The 21,378-nt window shown below is 38.0% G+C and overlaps 1 protein-coding gene across 2 annotated transcripts; it reads left to right on the plus strand.

Moving 5' to 3' along the window:
- The first annotated feature begins 22 nt into the window (after positions 1-22).
- On the plus strand, positions 23-20,331 carry LOC106957465 (carcinoembryonic antigen-related cell adhesion molecule 2). Of its 2 annotated transcripts, none has more exons than XM_015048833.1 (10): positions 23-142; positions 356-673; positions 2,459-2,640; positions 2,929-3,067; positions 4,685-4,963; positions 6,165-6,443; positions 6,528-6,788; positions 8,427-8,538; positions 17,796-17,830; positions 20,122-20,331. In XM_015048833.1, the coding sequence occupies exons 1-9, from the start codon at positions 94-96 to the stop codon at positions 17,812-17,814; spliced, it is 1,638 nt and encodes a 545-aa protein (XP_014904319.1). In that variant the 5' UTR covers positions 23-93; the 3' UTR covers positions 17,815-17,830; positions 20,122-20,331. The 2 variants fall into 2 exon arrangements, with proteins under 2 accessions (XP_014904319.1, XP_014904320.1); XM_015048834.1 differs by having other exon boundaries at positions 2,459-2,621; positions 2,955-3,067.
- Positions 20,332-21,378: the final 1,047 nt, after the last annotated feature.

Genomic DNA, 21,378 nt, shown 5'->3' on the forward strand with positions numbered 1-21,378 from the left:
TCCACACCTCTGGGTGTGTCCCAGTAAAAGCAGCAGGTACATCGCAGTTTGGTTCCTGTGTCTCTCTGCTGGGAAGACTTGAAACCGTCCAGGATGGCTCTGATCGCCTTTTCGCTTCTTTTGCTCCTCTCTGTTAAATCCGGTGAGTCTTACAGTTTGTTGTTATTTAAATTCTTAATAAATCTGTATTTTAAGGTGTATTTTTTTATTTTTTAAGTATCCAACGATTTATGTTTTCGCTCTGTCCATGATGTCTGCTATGGGTGTACTTTCACTATTTGAATGAAAAACGACTGCTTTATTTATTAGATTATTTTTATTTATTTATTTTTATTTTGCTTTTGCTTACTCGCAGGGTTCTCTGCTGGAGAGAAAGTTCTACCCGACGGTCCTCTGGATGTACTTTTGGGGAAAGATTTGACAATAAATCTCCTGCGTCCAACAGGAAAAGACGATATCATAACCTGGAATTACAAGGGTTCTACATCAATTGGTACTGTAAGATCTGGTACGGTTATAATTACAGATCAATACAAAGGCAGAGCTTCCATTAACGTCACCGACGGGTCCCTGACTCTGAAGTCCATAAAACCAGAAGACAGCGGAGATTACAATGTAGTTATAATCGGGCTTACAGCTACTATTCCCGCAGAAGTTAAAATCCGAGTTCTGGGTGAGTCATTATTGCTTTATCATTGTTTTTTATTTCAGTCTGACTTTTTAACTGCTTAGTCTCTCTTGCAGCTTATGCGTAAACTGCTCCACAAAGAGTTATTTAGTTTTTTTTCCCCCTTTATTGTAATATCTTTGGTAATATGTTAGGAATTGCTGCGTCCGCAAAAGTAACTGTGACACATAACAGCCTACTGCGAGAAAATATCCCTCCGCCAACAGAAACTCAGGTATATCCATGGCTACGCCTCGTATTTCGTACTAGCCACCTTACAAGGACTACGGGGATGGGGAATACACACGCCATTCAGATGTGTTTATGCACTGTTAGTGTTTATAAATTTGCTAGGAGTGCATATCAGAGAAACATCATGAAATTTGCTGGAAAAGCCACCATTCCCGTGCACCAGGAGACATCAGGGCGTGGCTCCTAGTGCTCTACTTTGCAGTTGTAATTTGTGCTTGTTTGCAGTTTCTTTGGATCTAGCTTGAAGAGTTTTACCCTTTTTATTTTCTTTGTGTTTTTTTTTTTATGTTAGCATGACACCCTTTTTAGTGTTGTTTTGAAGCCCAGAGCCCATTTGACTACTGGTGTCCTAATTTTACCACATTTGTACGTCTACTCCCTGTATTTCTGTTCTCGATTTATCCCTAAGGATAAGGCTATCATGTTGATTTGCTTCATAGTCTTCCTGGCTCTGTGAAATAAACCAGCTTAGAAAAACAGCTTCCCACCAAAAATCATATGTAAATTCTTCAAAAAGACACACATGCAGTTGTCAGGCATTTTGGGAAAGAATCAGTTCTTCTGGTCAGCACTCCTTATATACAGATTTGGACAGATTTGTTGGTTTTAGTATTAAGTATGGTTAGAAAGTCTAGGTACAAATTCTGGCTTTACAGCAGTATCATAATCTCAGACCGAAAATCCTATGTCAAGATGACTATTTCTTGAAATAAATGCAATTGAAGCAAGTTTCATTTTTTTGTTGAACAGAATGTCTAGAGACTTACAATCAGTAATGTCCTTCTTGTTTGTAAAGATTACATTAAAATAGATGAAGTTTGTCTGATTCCCTGACCAGTTACAGACTTATCCATAAGAGGTTGTGTCTTTATATTCTTCAAGCAAAGCTATTGTTGTTGTTCAAATATATATATATATATTTAATTTAAGTTCAGATTTATTTCCAGTTGCTGTCATTTCTGTCGTCATTGGAGCAGATCTGTAAATTAGTGTAAGAAGGGGGAGTTCTTACAGTTCAGATTCAGATGTGGCTGCCACTCCTTTACATTGTTCTCACACACCCACTGTTGCCTAATCTGCCGTATGCAAGTAGTACAGTCATTGTTGGAAGTCCTGGATTATCGGTAGCCAGTTAAACAGGTCTAATGGCTGCAGTAGTTCGTCCATTTTCTTTCACTGTATTGATATGTTGATTTCAGCTCACAAATATATGTTGAAGAGGACTCAGCCCTGGGTGTGTGCATTATTGACTCTTTGCTCTTCATTATAGCCAGATTTCATCAACAAAAGAACATTTTCCTTAAGATCTTAGTGGGGATACCTTTCATATGATACATATCCTGTTAAGATTTCAACAAAGTTCAAACAAATACAGTTAGATTTCATAAAACATAGATATGACATCGTGAAATAAATTCCCTAAGACTTGAATTCATTGTCCGATTGATGTTGAGAAATGTCGTTGAGATTTATGAATTCTAAATTTGACTCTGACAACATGCTAGTCATCTTCTTATAAACTTGCATGTTTCTCTGCAGAGCCTGTGTCTGATGTCATGATCAAGTCAGACCTTCCTGAAGCCATTGAGTACAACAGCACAGTGGTTCTTACCTGCTCGTCTAAAGGATCTATCCTGAGCTTCACCTGGACCAACGACAGCAAGAGCATTCCTTCTGATGTCAAACGGTTTACAGTCCAATCGTCGGTGATGTCAGACACGGTGAAATAAGTTCATATGCATTTTGAGATTAAGAATTTATGATTCAATTAATAGTAGAGATGCAAATGCAAAGTCTTTATACACCGAGTGTAAGCTTTTAAACTAAACTGGTTGTTTAAACTTGTGAATTAAATGTGACGACATTTTGGCTCAAACTGTATTCTCTTCAGAAAAGAAAAAGTAGAAATATTGATACCTCAAACTTAATCTTAATCAACAGCTTGTTTTGAGCTTACGCAAAGTTGTAAGGAGTTGCTGATAAATATTTAATTGGTATTTTCTCTTTAGGCTGAAATACCGGGAAAATATTCTAGCAAGCTGACCATCACAGGTGTCCAGAGGTATGACCTGGTTGGCCCAATTGTCTGCACAGCATCAAACCCACTGCAAAAAGAGAGCAGCGCCAAATTCAACCTCACCACCTACTGTAAGTTATTCACCTACACTTAGCAGTAACGTCTTCTTAAGCAGCCTTAAAGGTGGAACTGATATTCTTAGAAACACATAACAGAATTGGATAGAGAGATTGCATTAAACTTCACAAAATATTATGATTACAAACTAATTTTATTGCAGCTGCAACATTTACATCTTGGATCCAAGTTTAGCATAGAAGCAGACTTTTCTTGGTTGGTAAACTCCAGTTATCTCTGAGGTCTGGCCTGCTCGTTTCAATTTAGACTACATGGACATTTGTTTTCTTAAGGACTGTAAAAAAGTTAAATGTGTAAAATCCAATAGAAAATGGAGGAATTACAACAATGTTCTCATTTGTTCTAAACTCTAATTATACTACTGACAGAAGGTTATGGCATGTATAAGGGAGCGGCTTTGCCTTGTTGGATTGGGATGTTCTCTTGTTTTTCCCATTCTGAAGACTGGCTAAAGGTAATTGGCATTGTTTTCACCTCAGGGAAAACGGAAGACACTTTTTGACTATGTCGTGGAAATATATTTTTCCTGTTGAAACAGTGAAGTAAAAGTAAATTGAAGGCTTCATTTTTGGATGTGTGTCAAACTTGCAGCTCATATCAGTCACGGCGGTTAGACAGATATCAGCAATCTCTATTCATTTCATTCAGTTTTCATTGTTTGCCAGGTTACACTTGACTGAATGAGCTCCACACCTGTTTGACAACAAAAGGTCACAGAGACCAAGTGACCATTTGTCATAAATAGTTAATCTGCCTGGTTTTCTTCTTCAGAGTCATTCCAACATATGAGGATATGCATCACGTCTGGAGTTATTCCTGTAAAAAATTAAATCCTGTTCCAATTCCAACAAAAAGCTTTATCTTAGCAATGTAAACTACTGCATTTGAAACTGCTGTGCATGTTTGCAAGGCACTCCCTTTCAAACTACCCTCTAAGGCTAAAACCACATTGTGTACACAGCAGCCTACACCTCCACTCCTTCAGCATGAATAACCTGAAAGGCGGACAAACCACACCGACCACAGCTTTAGCCTGTTATTAATTAATCAAGAGCTTACCGCTACAGTTCAGGAGGGTTCAGGAGGGACGCGTCAAGTTGATAAGAAAAACAAAGAATCTGACCATTAGTTCATAAAATCACATTGAAAATGTCATTTTTGTAACTTGCAGCTGCAGAATCACCCTGAAAGGGCCTGTTTTGTGAGCCCTCACAACCCTCCTGTACCCAAAACAAGTACAACTATAAGAGAAAGCACAATCCAAAAAACAAATATAAGTTTCTTCCATCACACTGCAAAAACACAAAAGTGATTTTGGTCGAGTTTCTACTACAAATATCTTATTACACTTGAAATAAGACAAACTAACTTAAAAGTAGCTTTTCAATATGGACCTAGTACTTTTTTATCAATACTTACTTAAAACAAGTTTTTTTATCTTGCTAAAAGTTACTTGTAAGTTAGTTTTGTCTTATTTCCAGTTTTCTAAGATATTTGCACTAGAAACTAGTCAAAAAAATACTTGGTAAAAAATCTTGTGTTTTTGCAGTGCATATATTAACTGCAGAAAAACAACCTTATAGATGTTATTGTCTGTATTTGTTCCATAGATGGGCCTGAGGATGTCATCATTAAAGCCTCTTCCCAGGGGAAATATGTCCCGTCCAATTCAGATTTCAACCTGACATGTTCGGCCTCCTCCAAACCCGCTGCCACTTTCACCTGGTTTCATAACGCAGAGCAGATAGAGGCCAGTGGTCCAGTCCTCACCCTGAAAGTCATTGAGGAGAAGGGATTTGGGCATACGATGGGCAACTACAGGTGTGTCGCTAAAAATGACAAGACCCAACGAAAGGTTCCATCTACTAATGTTGAGTTCTCTGTGATGGGTGAGTATAACCCGATGTTTGTTTAATCAGGTACTGTGTTATCACATTTACATCTGGAATGGTTGGCCAAATATTTTCTTTTACAATAGTAATCTTAGTATCGTAGAGTTATTATTATTATTAACATTACCTTAAGAGAAAAAATAGTTTGAATTGACCATTAAGCCAACAATGTAATTCAAATGAGACTTTATCAATATCTTTAAATTGGAGGTAAAATATGCGTACAGATTTTTCTTTTAAATAGATTCAGTAAAAGATAGGATGTAGGGAAATAATAATATAAGTTTGCTAAAAAGAAATAGGTAAGTACAGGACTAAAGTCTCAGATTTGTGACACTAGAACCAGACTGTCAAATTAACACCTACAGGCAGATCTTCTGCATTCAGGGACACCCAACAAACAGACCGTAGCTCGTACTTGATATTTTGTGTCGCAAGCAGTTTCTGTAATTTGTAGCCAAACGTTATTTTACATCTTGCTTTCTTTCACGGCTGTCGTTTCCTGCTGATAAACAATTTCTGCGTGCAAAGCTGCTGGGTTGGATGGTCTTAGATTATGCCTGAAGGAGTTATTTTTGTTTTTGATTGTTAGTCAAAGCAGAAATGTGACAGTTGGATCCAGTTTGAAACTGGCCTCACCTTTTCTTTTGGTGACTCATGTCACCTTTAGCATGTTGAGACAGCATTAAATTATTAAATCTCCAGCATTACAGCAAGAAACAAGAGACATATGGAGTCGTCACGCTTCCAGTAAGGAAGTGAACATTTGCATTTAAAAATGAAAAAGTTCCATCTAAGCCTGAAAACTAGTTGTGGCCACATTTTACGGAAACATTTATAATGAATGGTAATGAGTTTTTTACTCTGCTATGGAGGAAGTTTTGTCAACTCTTATTTGTAGAGTAGTTTTATTTTAGTCCCATTGGATAGTCCTCTAGCATGACCAGCCTGTTTGAGACAATCACAAAGTATCTTTATGAATTATTATTATTATTTTTTTAATTTCAGAAACCATTTCAAAATCTTTAAACCATCGGAACAGTATATATTAATCACAGGCTTAAGCAACAAACTGAAACCGTTCCTTCACACCCACATGTCACATTCTCTACATATAAGTCACAATAATGAGATAATACCTAAAGTTATTTGAACTGACTTAAAATGATGGCTTCCTTCTTTCCATTTATGCTTGCAGAGGCCATTTCTGATGTTAAATTAAGTGGTCCTAAAGGTATCCTCATCGCTGGCAACAGCAGCGCCAACCTCACCTGCCAGGCTATGGGTGGCAACGTGACAGCTAGAGTCTGGTTGAAGGATGGTAAACCCCTTTCTCCCGACTCCCATGTCAAATTCTCCAGCGATAGTACCTCAATATACATCGACGTGCTGAAGAAAGAGGACAATGGGGATTACGTATGTCGGCTCAGCAACTCTGTCAGCACAAAAGAAGCTAACTTCACAATGACGGTCAACTGTAAGTGTTTGCTAAAGCATTTATTGTGTTTAGTTGATTCAGTGATGACAGTTTCACGTTTAATCTTTACCTCACTTCATCCAGATGGTCCTGAAGCACCAGTGGTGAAGGGAGACCCAGAAGTGCAGTTGAACACACGTGTGGAGCTCACCTGTTCTGTCTCGTCTGTCCCTCCTGCCAAAATTATTTGGAAGCTAAATGGGACAGTGATCCCTGGTGAAACAAAAGAGAAGTTGATCTACAATAGCATAGACTATAAGAGCTCAGGAACATACACATGTGAGGCAAGCAATGAAGTCACTGGGAAGTCCACCAAATCCCTCCCTCTCTCTGTCACTGTCAAAGGTAAGATTATTATGCCAGTCAATTGTTATATTAGTATTACATCAGTAGTGCCAGATGCAGAACACAACTGTAGATTAAGTGAGTAGCACATATTTTGGTGTTTTGAAATGTTGCATCATTTAACTCCCTAACCGTTTTGTTAATAATCTGCCAGCAAAACCAGAAACCTATTACTCTTGGAACACTTTGCTACAGTATTTGTTTGTCTGACATCATAGAGAGTAAGAGCAACCTGACTCAAGAGTCATTTCATTTTCCTCACCTTCAAAAATTACATTCCTGGGTATAGAAAAATTAAATTAAAGCCTAGTAAGCAGTATACAGTTGGTAAATCACACATCTATTGGAATATCTTTATCTTTAGGACTTTGGTATGTATTACATAACATGCGTTTGAGACTTTTCATAGTGTAAATTCAAATAATTTTCTCAAGAAAGATCATTTGAATGTGGTGAGAAGATGGAACTGATTCAGAAAAGGCCTGTCTTGTTCACCATGATTGTATTGAGCTAATCTGTGCTGCTTGTAAATTGTTGGTAAAGAATCTGGATATTCTATTTGAAGCATCTGAATTATTTCATATGAACACAAGCTTTGTGCATAATGAGTTTGATTTCTATAAAGGTAATTGTTCTTCAGCACATGAAAATGATTTCAGTGAAAAACTGTGATGTTTATTTCAGAAATATATGTTTTGTCTGGTTCTGCCAGCAAATCAAGTGATCTCTTTAGCCAAATGAAAAAAAAGTTTTGGTCCAATGCATGCAGATCTCTGTAAGCATATGGCATCTCTTTGAATTGTTTGAATCTGTGTGCACTTTACAATTCAGTTTGAATCCTGCAAATTTGAATGCAGTGGTTGCATTTAAAAATAAAGAGTCAGAATCAGCTTATCTATAAATTTACCATGTTGAATTCCAGAGTAGTTCTAGTTGAGGCTGCACAAGACAACACAACTATGCTGCCATCAAGATCTCAGTGTTCAATGTTATTAACCCAAACAAGGAACTGGGATGGGATTTATCTTAGAAACTGTTTTCCATTTGTCATAAATTCATGCCTTGCATGTCAGTAGTATTTTCAGTCTTTTTGATGAAGTTGACTCAATACATCAAACATGTGACAGTGCGCAAGGTGTCCAGAAAGGCCTCAGAGAATAAGGGAAGCATCATAATGACCTTTAAGTAAAATTGGAGGCAGGAAAATTCGCATTTACTGATATCTTCATCCCAACATTTGACAATAGCATCACAGCCACACAGTTTCCTAACATTTTGCAGTTCCAGGACGCTCTCGGTTGGTTGCTCGCTCTGACAGTGTCTCTCATTCGACTGCCACCATAAAAATCATTTTGCACACAAACCACCAGTTTCCCAACAATAATGATGGGATGCCCTTCATGTCTTCTGTTTTGCAACATTCAAAGACCTTTAAACTGATGCTACAACTAAAAACTAATTGGACAAATTTCCCATATAAAATTTAAACCTATCTCATGTGATCAGACAGACTTACTTCATCTTTCTGGTTGGAGCTGTATTTCATCAACCCCAAAAGAGCACAGGTCTTATCAATGTGCAAACATTTTTTTTTGTGATTACTGGGGCTTTAACTGTTGTTGTGTGGTGTTTTTCTAGAAAAAATAGACGAAGGTCTCTCAGATGGAGCCATTGCCGGAATCGTCATCGGATGCCTTGTCGCAGTTGGAGTCGCCATTGCCTTGTTCTTCTACTGCAGAGGGAAAGTACCGTAAGTACTCTTTGTCTTTGTGCAGCAAGTTTTCATGCAGATTTGATGATGAACAGATCAAACGGTGAAGAAGAGAAAACCAGAGGAAAAGGGATGAACTGGTGTTCATGTGTGAGAATACCACCAATCCAATTCCATTGTCAGTGTTGTGCTTCCTGTACTTTCAGGACTTGTTTTTGAAGTTTCTCTTAAGCAGAATCCAGGCTCTATGTGTTTCTCTTTTAGTTCATGCAAAAGGTCAAAGATAGGATTTATGTCAAGTTCTTTGACAGAAAATGGTTTAAAGGTTAGTTTGTTGTGTACAGGAGAACTGATTGGCATTATGGGGGGAAATGGTTTAACAGAAACTCTTGTTTTAAACATCTGTGAGCTCATTCTTGCTAGATCTAAGGACCAGTTGAAACCAGAATAAATTCAGTCACATGCATCAACATATTTAGAAGCAATGAAAGAGTGAATTGTTTTTAATCCTGGCAGCGTTTAGCTCTGCTATTGTCTCTATAATTTACTGTCCACTGAGTCCAAGAGAAAGCTGCTGTTGTGTTTTTTGCTTCCGATGAATGATAAATTGTTCTACTTCACTGCTTCTTGCCGTGTCTGTAACACCTCTCTTTGTTTCTGTTCCTCAATATTGCGACCACTTTGTGACCTTCTAGGAAATTCTGGACATTCCTCTTGCTTTGGTGCCTTGCGACATGTCAGGATGATGTACAAACGCATCCAAATTATGCAGTTGCTAAACTCTTACAGCACTGAATTCCTTGTGTTGCATGAAAATATTTCACCACTGAATCCAATTCTTGCACCTACGAAAAATCTGGGCAGACAGACCGAATTCATTGCTACAAATTTACAAAGAGAAGAGCAGTCCCAGCTGTCAAAATATGCTTTTAATTGTTCTTTTTAAATATGGCATGGTTAGTAGCACCAGATAGAATAATTGTATGGATAATAAGTGGAAGTGAACAGGTGTTGTGTTCCTAGTAGAACTGAGCCAGTATGAGATTGTCATAGTGTGATAACATAAATTTGAATTGCATTTACAAAAACGGCGGTGATCCATTACGTTATGATCCATACATCCACAGAATATTCTGGTCGCTCCCAAACTTTCACGGACATCTCACTGAAAAAGTCTTTTAACCATCGGAACAGTATATATTGTTCCAATTAATCACAGGCTCAAGCAGCAAACTGAAAGCGTTCCTTCACACCCACATGTCACATTCTCTACATATAAGTAACCTTATACCACATCCGGTGGTGTTTCATCATACTGGACCACAGCAGAAACCGCCATCCTGAAACAAACGAGTGAGTCACTGAGAGATATTCACATTCCTCGCTTCAGAAACTAGAGGCAAAAAGTTTACACGCAGCTGAGCGCTCAAAGTAAAACTTTACAAAACTAAAATAACACTACTTGTTACTCTTTTCTTCTCTCTCTAGTAAATTGTGATTTTATTAGTAGTTTCATTTTATCACCTAACTAAATTAATGGCCTAATTCATTTTTTGCTTACTTTATGAAGGTTATGATTTGTAGTGGCCAATAAAAGTCAAATCAGAAAATTGGCTTTGTTACATTTATTGCCTATAATGGCAAACCAATAATTGTCTCTTTAAAAAAACTGAAGTGCTGCTTGCAAAATTCAACAAGTGTGGCTTGTGAGAGCATACATTCAGCAGCCATCCAACCGGTACTTCTACTTTTGTTCCAAAGAAATACACTAAAGAAAAAGGAATGAAACCGTCACTTATGCTTTCGGTTAAAGTGAGACTTCTTTTGCAGCACAAGGAAAGAAGCCAAAGATTCATGAGAATTGTTTCAGCCATCCCAGAATTACTTACACAAAGTGTAAAGTACTTTAAGCCTCTACCTTCAGGTTATTAAAAGATCTCTTATAGCTGAAGAACCAGTTCGTCATGTGAGATCGTGTTCTTTAGGTAGATCTTTCCCTCCTTCCTTGGCCTTTAGCAAATCTCCTGTCAGGATTATCTGATGCTGCGGGGGTCATCGGGTCTCAGGCTCAGATGTAGTGGGAGGTGTTCTTATTTAGAGGAACTCCCAAAGACCCTGAGGCCTCGAAGGTATTCACTTGTCAATCTTGCCATTGGGTTGTCTTCATCAAATGTCAATGCCGTTTATGTTAAGGGCAAACTGCTCAGTGGAGTTGTGTCTGGTAGGAAGAATCCAAGTCATAAATTCGTCTTCAGCCTTCTCCCTAAAGGTTCTGGATACACTGTGTGTGAAATCGCCCCACACTCTCTAAGATTAAATACTTATAACGTTCTTCAGATGAGATGATGAGTTTGGTTGCTGTCTGAGGTTCCTTCTGTTCCTGTCAGGATTTTTGCACATAGGTTTGCTTTGAGGGATTTGATTTGGTGACCGGTAGAGCTTTTTTTTCTTATCTAATCTTGAAAAGCTTCTCTGCACTGGGGCAGATCAACCTGGCAACATGGTAACAAACCATGTGATACAGGAGTGAAACTCAAACACTGCTGGGCGGCCCTTTAATCTTACAATCCAGACTTTAAGTGCATACTGCAGATGTTTTGGTCAAATATGACATTTGAGAACTTTTTGTGTAGGTGGAAGGTAATGCAGCTTAAGAGAGCTGTCAAAGAGGTGAAGCCAGAAGTGAGGAAGGAACTAAGTTAATTGTTGCATTCAGCCTTCTCAGACATGCCAAGCCAAAAGTGGCAACAACCAAAATGCAGACAGAAGATGACAGACTGTGCCATAACCTGTACTGGCAGTTCAGCACAAATATGCCAGCTCAGCAATAAACATGTTGCTGCAAAGAAAAATTATTTCTTATTAAAGTGTTGAAACGTAAACGATTTCAGGTGTAACAAGTTAAAAGCTGACTCCTTAGTCCTACCTCAGTATTTCTTGGATGACACTGCCTATCAACTGCAGTGTTATTTTCGTAATACACTTGCACAGTCTAGGCTCTTAAAGTACCAAAAGGTAGTAGTATTGTCTAATACCCTGCATAGTTACAGTGTCTCTATCAAAAGAAGTACTTTTGGGATTTAGTGGAACAGGAGATTTGCATCGTGGATGTGCAGCAGACAGATAGGTAGCAACTACCTATTTGCACAGTTCTCTCCTGTCAGTATGAACCCAAAATGACTAAGGAATGCTTCCAAAACCTTGTTAAATGTTTGCCACAATCAGCTAAGGCAGATCTCGAGCTAAAAGGGGATCCAAACTGTCACTAGCAGGATGTATTTGATGTCTGTTGAGTGTATTTGTGTATTCAAACATCCAACTTTTCGAGGGAAATTGCTACAAAACAACTGACTGTTTGTGCTTAAGGAGTCAGTTGACCTCAGACTGGAGGGCTGAGGTCAATTTTCCTGGTACTTGAATGTTTTGTGCTCTAGGGGAAAACAAACATAAAGGATGAACAATAGACTAAAGCCTAGGAGGCCATATCTAAATGTCTTCAAAAGTCAAAATAAAGATAAAACTCCCTCAATGGGTCTTATAAGGATTCTGAATGACAGAAGAAAGCACGTAGATTAAGCTGCAGGTGCAAACTGATAACATACAAAGAGACACTGCCTCAACTTGTGCAACACAATAAAACCACCCATATGAAACATTGTGCAATCTGTTTTGTGCATAGGCATACGTACAGTTATGCCCATGTTTTTCAGACATCTAGCAGTTATATTTCAGAAAAAGTTAGATTAGCAGCTACCTTATATGTATTTACAGTTAACCTACTGATAAAAAAATAGTCACTCACTTCTACCCATGACTACTCTAAAAACATGTAATTTTTACAAACACTTATTCCTGCAACAATGACTTTATAAGAAGTGCATTTGTTGATGCTAAGTTGTAAGAGCAAAATTTCCATGGAGAATGTTTTTTTTTTCTTAGATAAACCTTAATCTCATGGTTTCTGTAAATCTACTTTTTTGTGAAAACTTGCAAAGCACATTAGAGTAGATTGGTGCAGTTAAGTCAAGAGAAACAGAGACCAAATGTTTTGTTTGCTTAGGAACCAAGGTGCAACGATAACGTTAGATTACGATGTGATAATGTAACTTTAGTCAATGGCAGGGGGCCTGGAGAAAACATCCTGTCATATGTTACACCACCAGAGGCACAACAGAAACTGAAATCCCAAAGAAATGCAGAAACAGACAAGCCAGTGGCAGAGTTTCATATCTACAATGACTAGTTGAAGAGTTTGCAGCCCTTGAAAGTTGAAACTTTTTGCAAGTTCTTTACCACCAAGTGGAAAATCTGTTTGCAGGGCAACTATTAGTTGTGTACTCCACACATCTGGCTCATATAGAGTAATGGCAAGAAGAAAACCAGAGTTGAAAGTTAAAAAGTCCTGTTTCAAGTTGTTAGCAAAACATTTGGAGGAAATGTTGAAGAAGGTTCTCTGGCCAGAGACCTAGATTGGATGTTTTGTCTTCTGAAACAAATACTTGGTATGATGGAAAACTTACGCAGCAGATCACCTTGAACAAACCACCCCTGCTGTAAAACATGGTGGTGGCAGCATCATGTTGTGGAGATGCTTTTCTACAGCAGGGAGATGGAAACCTGTCAGAGTTAATGTGAGGATTGATGGAGCTAAATACAGGACAATCCTTGTTGATGTCAAAAGACATTAGTCCTGGCTGAAGGTTCACTTTTCACCAGGAGTTAGAGAGGATATTCAAGCACATAGGAAACAGTTGACAACCTAACCCCAATATTCAAATAAAAATGCTGCATGAATAAGAACTGGCAAAGACTTGCGTCTAAAGAACTGACTTCATATGAGAATATAGGACATTAGTTTGTAGTTTAGCAACATGGATCCACTGGAAAAGGTTAGCAAACCGAGTAGCTTTTCGCATCATATTCAATTAACCTCAGCCGGTTTTCACAGGCATAGAAGAAGTGAGAAACAAAACTCACAGGAAAGTCGCAAACAAATGTGATATCAGTTTTGCTCCAAGCTAAAGTGCCCACTGTCCCCACATGCTTCCTCTTGTAACTGACCCCTTTCATTTAGGATTAGCTTCGTCTGGTGTTGTGCAAACACGATCTGAGTGCATTCCCGCTTCTCCTCACGTGTCACTCACATTCAGTAATGGAGAGGCGTACGGAGAAACAGCTTGGCAAACCGTGCAGGTTTTAGAGGAAATGCATATTACCCCTCACCGCCTGGCAACTGTGGCACGCAAATTCAAATTTAAATTACAAAGTGAATAATCAAATATCAACATCTGACAGAAATTGTTGATTTACCAGCAGCTTATACATATTTAAGGAAAATGTTTGATTTCTACATAATATAAATTTGGAATAATATTTAAAGCTCTAGATTTACCAGGTAGGTGGTAAGACCCATTTAACTGTATTACTGTGGTGTCTTCCTGCTGCCTCTGATATAGTAGTATAGTTGAGTGAATATAAGAAAAATAATTCCTATTCTATGAATCTATGCCATAAAATACCTGGAGAGTGGTTAAATCAGTGACTATAACCCTAAAGACTTCTTCTTTGTCATTTTCATTTTGAGTTTTGAAAGTATTTGCTTGTCGCTGGAGGCAAATCCGTCAGCAGCTAGCTCACACGATGTTGTCAGATTCTTATCTACTGAGTGGCTCACATCACAAAGTGCACTTGTTTTTATGCACACACAAGCTTTGAAGTTCATTTTCAAACTTGCAGACACAATTTCTAAAAATGCCTACCTAAGTTGCATCCAGTTGTTGATTATTTTTGTTTTTATTATTATAAACTGCTTTAGGGTGCAAGTATTGGTTACATTGGCCAAACTTCTCAGGTTCTCAGAAACCTGTTTGACAAACTCAACCTTTTCGGCAACATGGTGGCCTCCTTTTCTTTTCTGAGATTCTCCTTTCTTCAGCAGAAAGAAAAGGGTTCTGTGTTCAACTAGCTTCATCTTTCCCGTGTGCAATCATTCACAAAATGCTTTTTTTCCACACCCCTTTATGATACTGTATTCAGATAAAAAATAAAAAAGCTGCCTGGTGGGAAATCCCACATATCCATCAGTCATAATTACAAGTTGGATGTAGAACTCCATGTTTTGCACCTGAAGCTTGTGCCTACAGTTAGGTTGACTTTCTTTCTTAGAAATAGTAACAGGCATCTGGTTCTGTTTGTTTTAATAGGGTTAAGAACAAAAACATTACATTTTTAACACGCAAAGCATGTCGGCTATTGTTGGTCTTACAATAACAATTTTATGGGCAACATTTTTTGCCGGGCATATTTGCAAGAAGCAAGTTGTAACATCACCGTGTCATCGGATCTACTCTAATTTTGCTATCACTGAATGATTTACTTGCTGAAACATCTGTTTTAACTGTCGACGCTGCAGTGTGATGTGATTATACTTTGACTTCATGTCTGCAAATAATATATTATAGAAACCTTTGACCTCAGTTTCACTCTCAAGTCTGATTCCAACAGCCTACTTTACCTGCTTTTAGTTTTATGAGTCACATTTTTGATAGGGTATCTTTTAAAACAGCTTCTTGGCTATGCTAGCGTGTCAAAGAGTCATTGGTGTTGTTTTTTGTTCTCAGTGGAGCCAGGCTTACATTTTGAAACTATTGCAGGAATGTTGTTGTCATGTCTGGACTCGTTCTCCTACGCTCACCTGTGTCGCTGCTCTTTAACGCATCTTCTGGTGTCGTTTTGATCTTCTCTCATCTCTTGACCAAATCATAGTGGCCACATCCTTTTCCTCACTATCTCAAACATTCTTTAGCTATTTTTTGCTACTTCCGCTTTTTAAACAAATTGAATGTGCTGCCTTGATGGTTAGCTGTGCTGCTTTGCTTCTCAAATGTGAGCGGTTTTCTGGAGTCGTCTAGCTTCGTTAGGGACAGAAAATCAAGCAAAGATTTAACATTTAAAACAATTAAGAACCTCAAATAAGAAAGAAAAATAAATGCTATAGTGAGATTAGGCTGACTCTTTTGGGAACTGATGATTTATCAGTGAAATATGCATAACACTTGCATAATATCTATTATTTCCTCTTTTTTCTGTTTTTCTATCAAGTTTGTGATTTATTAAGTGATGAAATGCGTATAAATTCTTAGCATATTCAGAAATAGATAGAGTTTAGGCTCAATCCTTGTAATCATTCAAGTACAGTCTGTTCAGAATATTTTCATTTAAGTTCAGGACAAATTATGAGTTTAAGGTTTATTCCACCTTAAACTAGAATGGAAATATACTCTATTGTCCCTCAGTGAGGAAATTCTTTAATTCAACTTTCTTAATCGTTCCTGTTTGTTTGCTGCCTAAGGTTATAGAGACCCAATGACACACTTACTGCATGTTTTCCCAGCGGTTTCTTCCGTTGTTTCATTTCTCTGAACTCTGTTGTTTTGTCTGGTTCTGCTCAGCACAGTTTCAGTGATAAGGTACAGTGACTCACCTGCAAGGCATTTGTAGGGCCGGTTACTTACTTTCACAATGGCTCTCCCTGGCTTCCTGATTGCACCTTTACGGTCACATAGTTACTTTTATGAAGGGGAAATAAAAAAATGCTGGGCGGGAGATTTGAGTTCAACAGGTAGAGATTAGAATGAAGTCCAGATTGCAGGTTTCTGCTTTTCTTTTATTCAATCAGATTGTAGATGTGACGTTATCATCAGTCTTTTAGCAGTGATAACACTGAGGTGCCCTGCAGAAATGTTGAACATTCAGCATGCAACTCTGGTCAAAAACTGGAGAAAAGTGTCTTTAGTGACAGGCCCTCTGCCCCAGACATCTCTGAAATTCATACGATTGTTGTCATTCTTTTTGTCGGAAACTGTTACTTCTGTAGCTACACTGCAGATAAAACTGCAACAAATAAATGTAGCTAGTCACAATGACTATCAGATATTGTGAACACTGGTACAGCTGCAATTTTGTTTGTTTATTTGTTGTTAATTGAGCTTTAATCAACAAAAATGTCCCTTCTAAAGAAATGTGCATATAAAGCTCAGCAACTATTTTTGTTACAACCAGATCAACAGATTGTTATATTTGTTTTTTTTTTTTTTTTACATTTGCAGCATACTAAGTACATTTAAATGCAAAGGCTTTTTTTTTAACTTTCTTAAAGGGACAGGTTGAGGTCATTATTAAAAATTATGCTTTTTGCTGTCATAGTGCAATTTGTTTGGAGAAAATGAACAAAATCCTCAGTGCAATAGGAGATAGGCACCAGCACTTCTCCCAACTCCACTAGGGACAAGGGTGTTAGAAAATGGATGGATGGATGGAGAATATAAAATATTCATACGTGTGAGATGAGACCCTAAAAAAGCAGATGAATAAACTTTTGCAGGAGTCTATTTATGCAGCCAAATAATGTCTCTGTCACTAAGGTTATGTTAATCAAAACTGCTGGTTGTACCAGTCTGTCTGGTCAGTCATTCATTAGTTCACTGGACAAATTTCCCTGGGAAATCTAAACAGTCCCCAGGGTTTTTCTACATTTGCCTGGATGAGAACCATTGATACAGTAAAACAAGTGACAGCCTGTCTCAATATCTAAAAGTTAGCTCTGCGTCGCAGCTCATCTGATGCAGCTGTAGTTCATACGTGTTGCTCAGCTTAGAAAAGAGCCATGAATTTGTTTTTTTAATTGCTAAAATGTTTAACCGGGTGTTAGCTTTACTATGCTGGTTACTTTTAACATTTTCTATAAGCTCGCAGAAATGTGATATGGCTGAAAGTCACTTAAAACGATCCGAATTATTCCTCTAAGAGTGCTTTTATGCTAAATACGAGATGAGCTGTTTTAGTAACGAGATCACCAATATTTAAGTTTATCTAACCCAGAATTAATTTGTGTACAAACTGTTTAAAACTTCAGACATGATTTGTTTTTCAATGCAAATGAGTGAATTTTTACAAATGGCCTCCAAGCTAAATTTATTTTAGAGTTTCGAGTGCTAATCTTCTTTTTAAGAATTTGTATTTGATCCGAGACGATACTATTTTCAGAATGTCTCAGTGAGATACCAATCATCCCAAAGGTATGTCGAGGAAATAGTGATTTTTTTTTTAATTTATTTTGTTTAGCTGTTGTTTGATCTTGAACCAACTGAATCCTGCTAGCATTAAGTTTGGTCCACCTGAAAATATTTGTATCTTTCCAGCTGAAATTAAGATGGTAGAAAGGAAGAATCTGTTGTCTTGCAGTTTTGCCAACGATGTCTGTCAGAGGTAAACACTGTTTCCGTTGTGTTTTTCAGAGTGTCGTCACCATACTAAAGACGTCCATCTGCTGGTAAGTCACTGATAACTGTATTTGTCATGAAGGCATGCACTTAAAGACATTATTAGTTTGAAGTTGAGCAACACCCATTTTGAACTGATGTTCAACAATTACACATTCCCAAAATTCAACCTAATATGCAGATTCTGATAGAGGTGATGTAAGAATCTGACTTTGCAATTGGCCTCGTGATTAAACGCCAACATTGGTAAATAATCACAAGCCTCCCCTCGTGCTCATCTTTGCACTAACGTCGCCTGTGTTTTTCTGTGTGTTATCTGGGTTTGATGATGTCAGTATGAAACCAGTACAGTTGTTACCAAGGCCGTCTCCACTTTTCTTATGCAGCCTTGAGCGTCTCTAGCTGCAGTAGTAGGGTTGTCACTGTGCTTGAGGCTTTGAAACAAGACCACGTCTGAGCCTTGCAGCTTTCCTTTTAAAGCTTCTGTCTGCAGCGTCGCTGCTGTTTACTGAAAACTGTTTGATCTGCCAACACAAGACCACAGATAAGAGTAAAGCCAAGCCAACCAGCAGCTGCCAAGTTCTCTTAAGAAAAAGTCTTCTGAAGCAAACATCTGTGGTGCAAGACAGCTTAAAAAAAACCCCAAAAATTCAAAATTGTGTTATATACAATGTGTTTGCGTTATTTATTTTTGCAGTCTATCAGCTTTCTCATCAAATAAATTAGCAATATTTTAAAGACTTTTCACAATGAGCGAACGTTTGCGATGGTGCCTCACTTTGTTGATTGCTAACATACGACATGATTAGTCTGATAGTAGAAGACCCAGAACTAGACATAAATATTTTACTAAACATATTTTTGACACAACACACACAGCCAGTTTTCCATAAACTCTCCTCATGCTTCTGGTGTTTTCATCCAGCGGATTTTGCTAAAGTACTATGCTAATGCTAACATGTTTTGGTACAGATTCACCGATAATTTGGCTCAAAACACATTTCAGTGAAGCTCCAGTTAATTGTATGTGGGCAGAAAACAGGAAAAAAGTATTTTCACCTAGCAAGAAAGTTGTGTGGTAATTTTTGAAGAGTAGTTTTTCAGCTCTGCTCCCCCAGGTTTCATTTATTGTTTGGGCAGTGAAGCATGCAGCTCAGGTCACACAACACAAAGGAGCGACAGCAGCAATTATAGTCTCTCTGCCACAGCGTGATGTCATAGTTGTTGTCCTTTTTAAAGGACAACAACTATGACTTTAGTGTTTTTGCAAACACTAAAGATAAAAACAGACTGATTTTTAAAATGTAGTTCCTCCATTTTGTCTGGAAATCCTATTACAAATATAAAAAAAACACTTGTGATTAGAAAATCCTGAACTTCACATCATTTTTGTGATTTGATTTGCAATAACAATAAAAGTAAGAAGCACATTTGACTTTATAATAGGATTTTGTCATTGGATACATTCAGAGTCTCACAAACCCAAATTCTTCTCACATAAATTAAACTTAATATCTTGATGGGTTCAGCCTGATGTCCTGCAGCTTTATGCATCTCTTCTCCAACACACCTGAATCAAATGAATGGCTTGTCACACTGCAGAGCCGAACAGCTGAGTCTGAATCGTTTTGGTTCAGGTGTGTTTGAACAGGAATGCATCTGAAACTTGCAGGCTTGTTGATGAACGGAGTCGGGCATCCCGACTTCATTCACTCATTACATTAACCAATGTAACGACTTGCACCATTTGTATCTCCAGTTATGTCGATGTTGTGTCACAGCTTATATTAATTCTGACATGAACCAAGAGTGAATTTCATCACTTTTGATAAATGCAATAAATGCCCATCCCTACCTGGGATCAGGTCATGAAATCCCCGGTTGTAGTGCCAGACAGGCTAAAGGATTGTCTTTATTGGAGCAACAGAGACATTAACAGGCTGTTCTTTACAAGACAGGTTTTCTTCAACTCCTTCTAAACAGACCTTAGGCTTCACTAGACGGTAACACTAAACAAATACTATTACCCACCTGCACGGCTCAAGTCATTTTTCAACAAACGTTTCTGTTTGCTGTCCTGCTGTGAGCTGTGCTGATGAGGAAGTAGCATTTGTCCCTAGTTTGTATTTCTGTTTCATTTGCAAAGCACACATGCAGAGTATTTTCAGGAACTACCTGCAGTTCTGCTCCTACTAATAGTTACTCTGACATCATCCTGAAGAAATCGATGCTGTGATTAAATGTCTGTTACAGTTTGCTCAGTTGTCAAAGATGACTAAAGCTGAAGAACTGATCTGCTCTACTTTTGTAACACTGACTCCTCTCCTCTGCTTTTGTTTAGGCTTGAAATGTCTACCGTTTGGGTACCCATGATCCTCTTGTGCATCTGGGAGGAGCGCCTGGGTGGATCCAGCTGGTTTCCTTTGAGCAACTCGTCCAACCAGCTTCTTCATTATGCCTCTCTCTTTCTCCCTCTCCCTGGCAGACAAGGATCATGGAAGTCTAGTTTTACTGGAATACTAGATCATGTTACGCTTTGGATTACAAACCTTTTAATTTTACTGCAACTATCTTCAATTTCATTTTCATTTTCCATTAATAAGCTGCTCCACTTCTCTGGATCAGTTGCTTTTTTTTTGTCTGCCTTAACTACAACATGTTACCAAACCTCAAACCTCGACCCTTAGCTTCTGTCTTCCTTCCTGCTTTTTTTTTATTTTTATTTTTTTTTTTCCTGAGGAGGAAACAGAAATTTCTGCCGTGGAGACACTCATGAACTGGTGACTGCGATGAGTGACTGTCTTTATCCTGCTGGAAACATGAGGAGAACACACACACACACACACACACACACACACACACAGAGAGATAATACCTAAAGAAATGTGATGCATACATGCATGGGTGATCAAAACCATGGAGGCCACAGGGGGCAGAATCTGGGGTAGCTTGGTTCAAAAACGCAGCAGGAATATATTGTATTTGATTTGTGTCACCGTCCGTTCCACGTAGGTGGAGTTACGCTGATAAGAGCCAAGCACAGCGGAGGGTTATCAGGATAAACATCTTTCTCAGAGCTTTTATCTGTAATGCCTCAGTTTTTTTGGGGCTCCCCAAAGGAAAAAAAGTTTTTTTTTTTTTTTTTTTTTACCACACCTGCTGAGTCAGCTTTTTTTTATTTTAATTTATCCTAAACTGAGGTCACTACAAGCCTGTCGGCATCTCTTCCTCAACCTGACAGCTTCACTCAACACCACTTTTGTGTAAAAACGAGCAAAGCTGTAACATTTACTGAATTTATCTTGTCTCTTTTATACTAGCAGACCACCATGATCTTTAAAAACAATAGATGTATAATATTTATTGATTGAAATCCTTAAAATTCCACTTTGTAAAATAAAAAAAAAATCAGGAAAGGCTCATATGTCACATAAATATGCTCAGATGGTAAAACTAACAGAAGCAACACATTTAACTGCTTTCTGTGTAACTCTTTTCAAAGTTTCAAAGTCTTTAGTCTTTGATGATAAAGGAAGATAACTATAATATCCATCATGCAACATTTTGTATCTAATATCAAAACAAATGTTTTTTTTTA

Source organism: Poecilia latipinna, unplaced genomic scaffold (genome assembly GCF_001443285.1).
Source record: "Poecilia latipinna isolate Pla-1442-1.1 unplaced genomic scaffold, P_latipinna-1.0 Scaffold905, whole genome shotgun sequence".
NCBI lineage: Eukaryota > Metazoa > Chordata > Actinopteri > Cyprinodontiformes > Poeciliidae > Poecilia > Poecilia latipinna.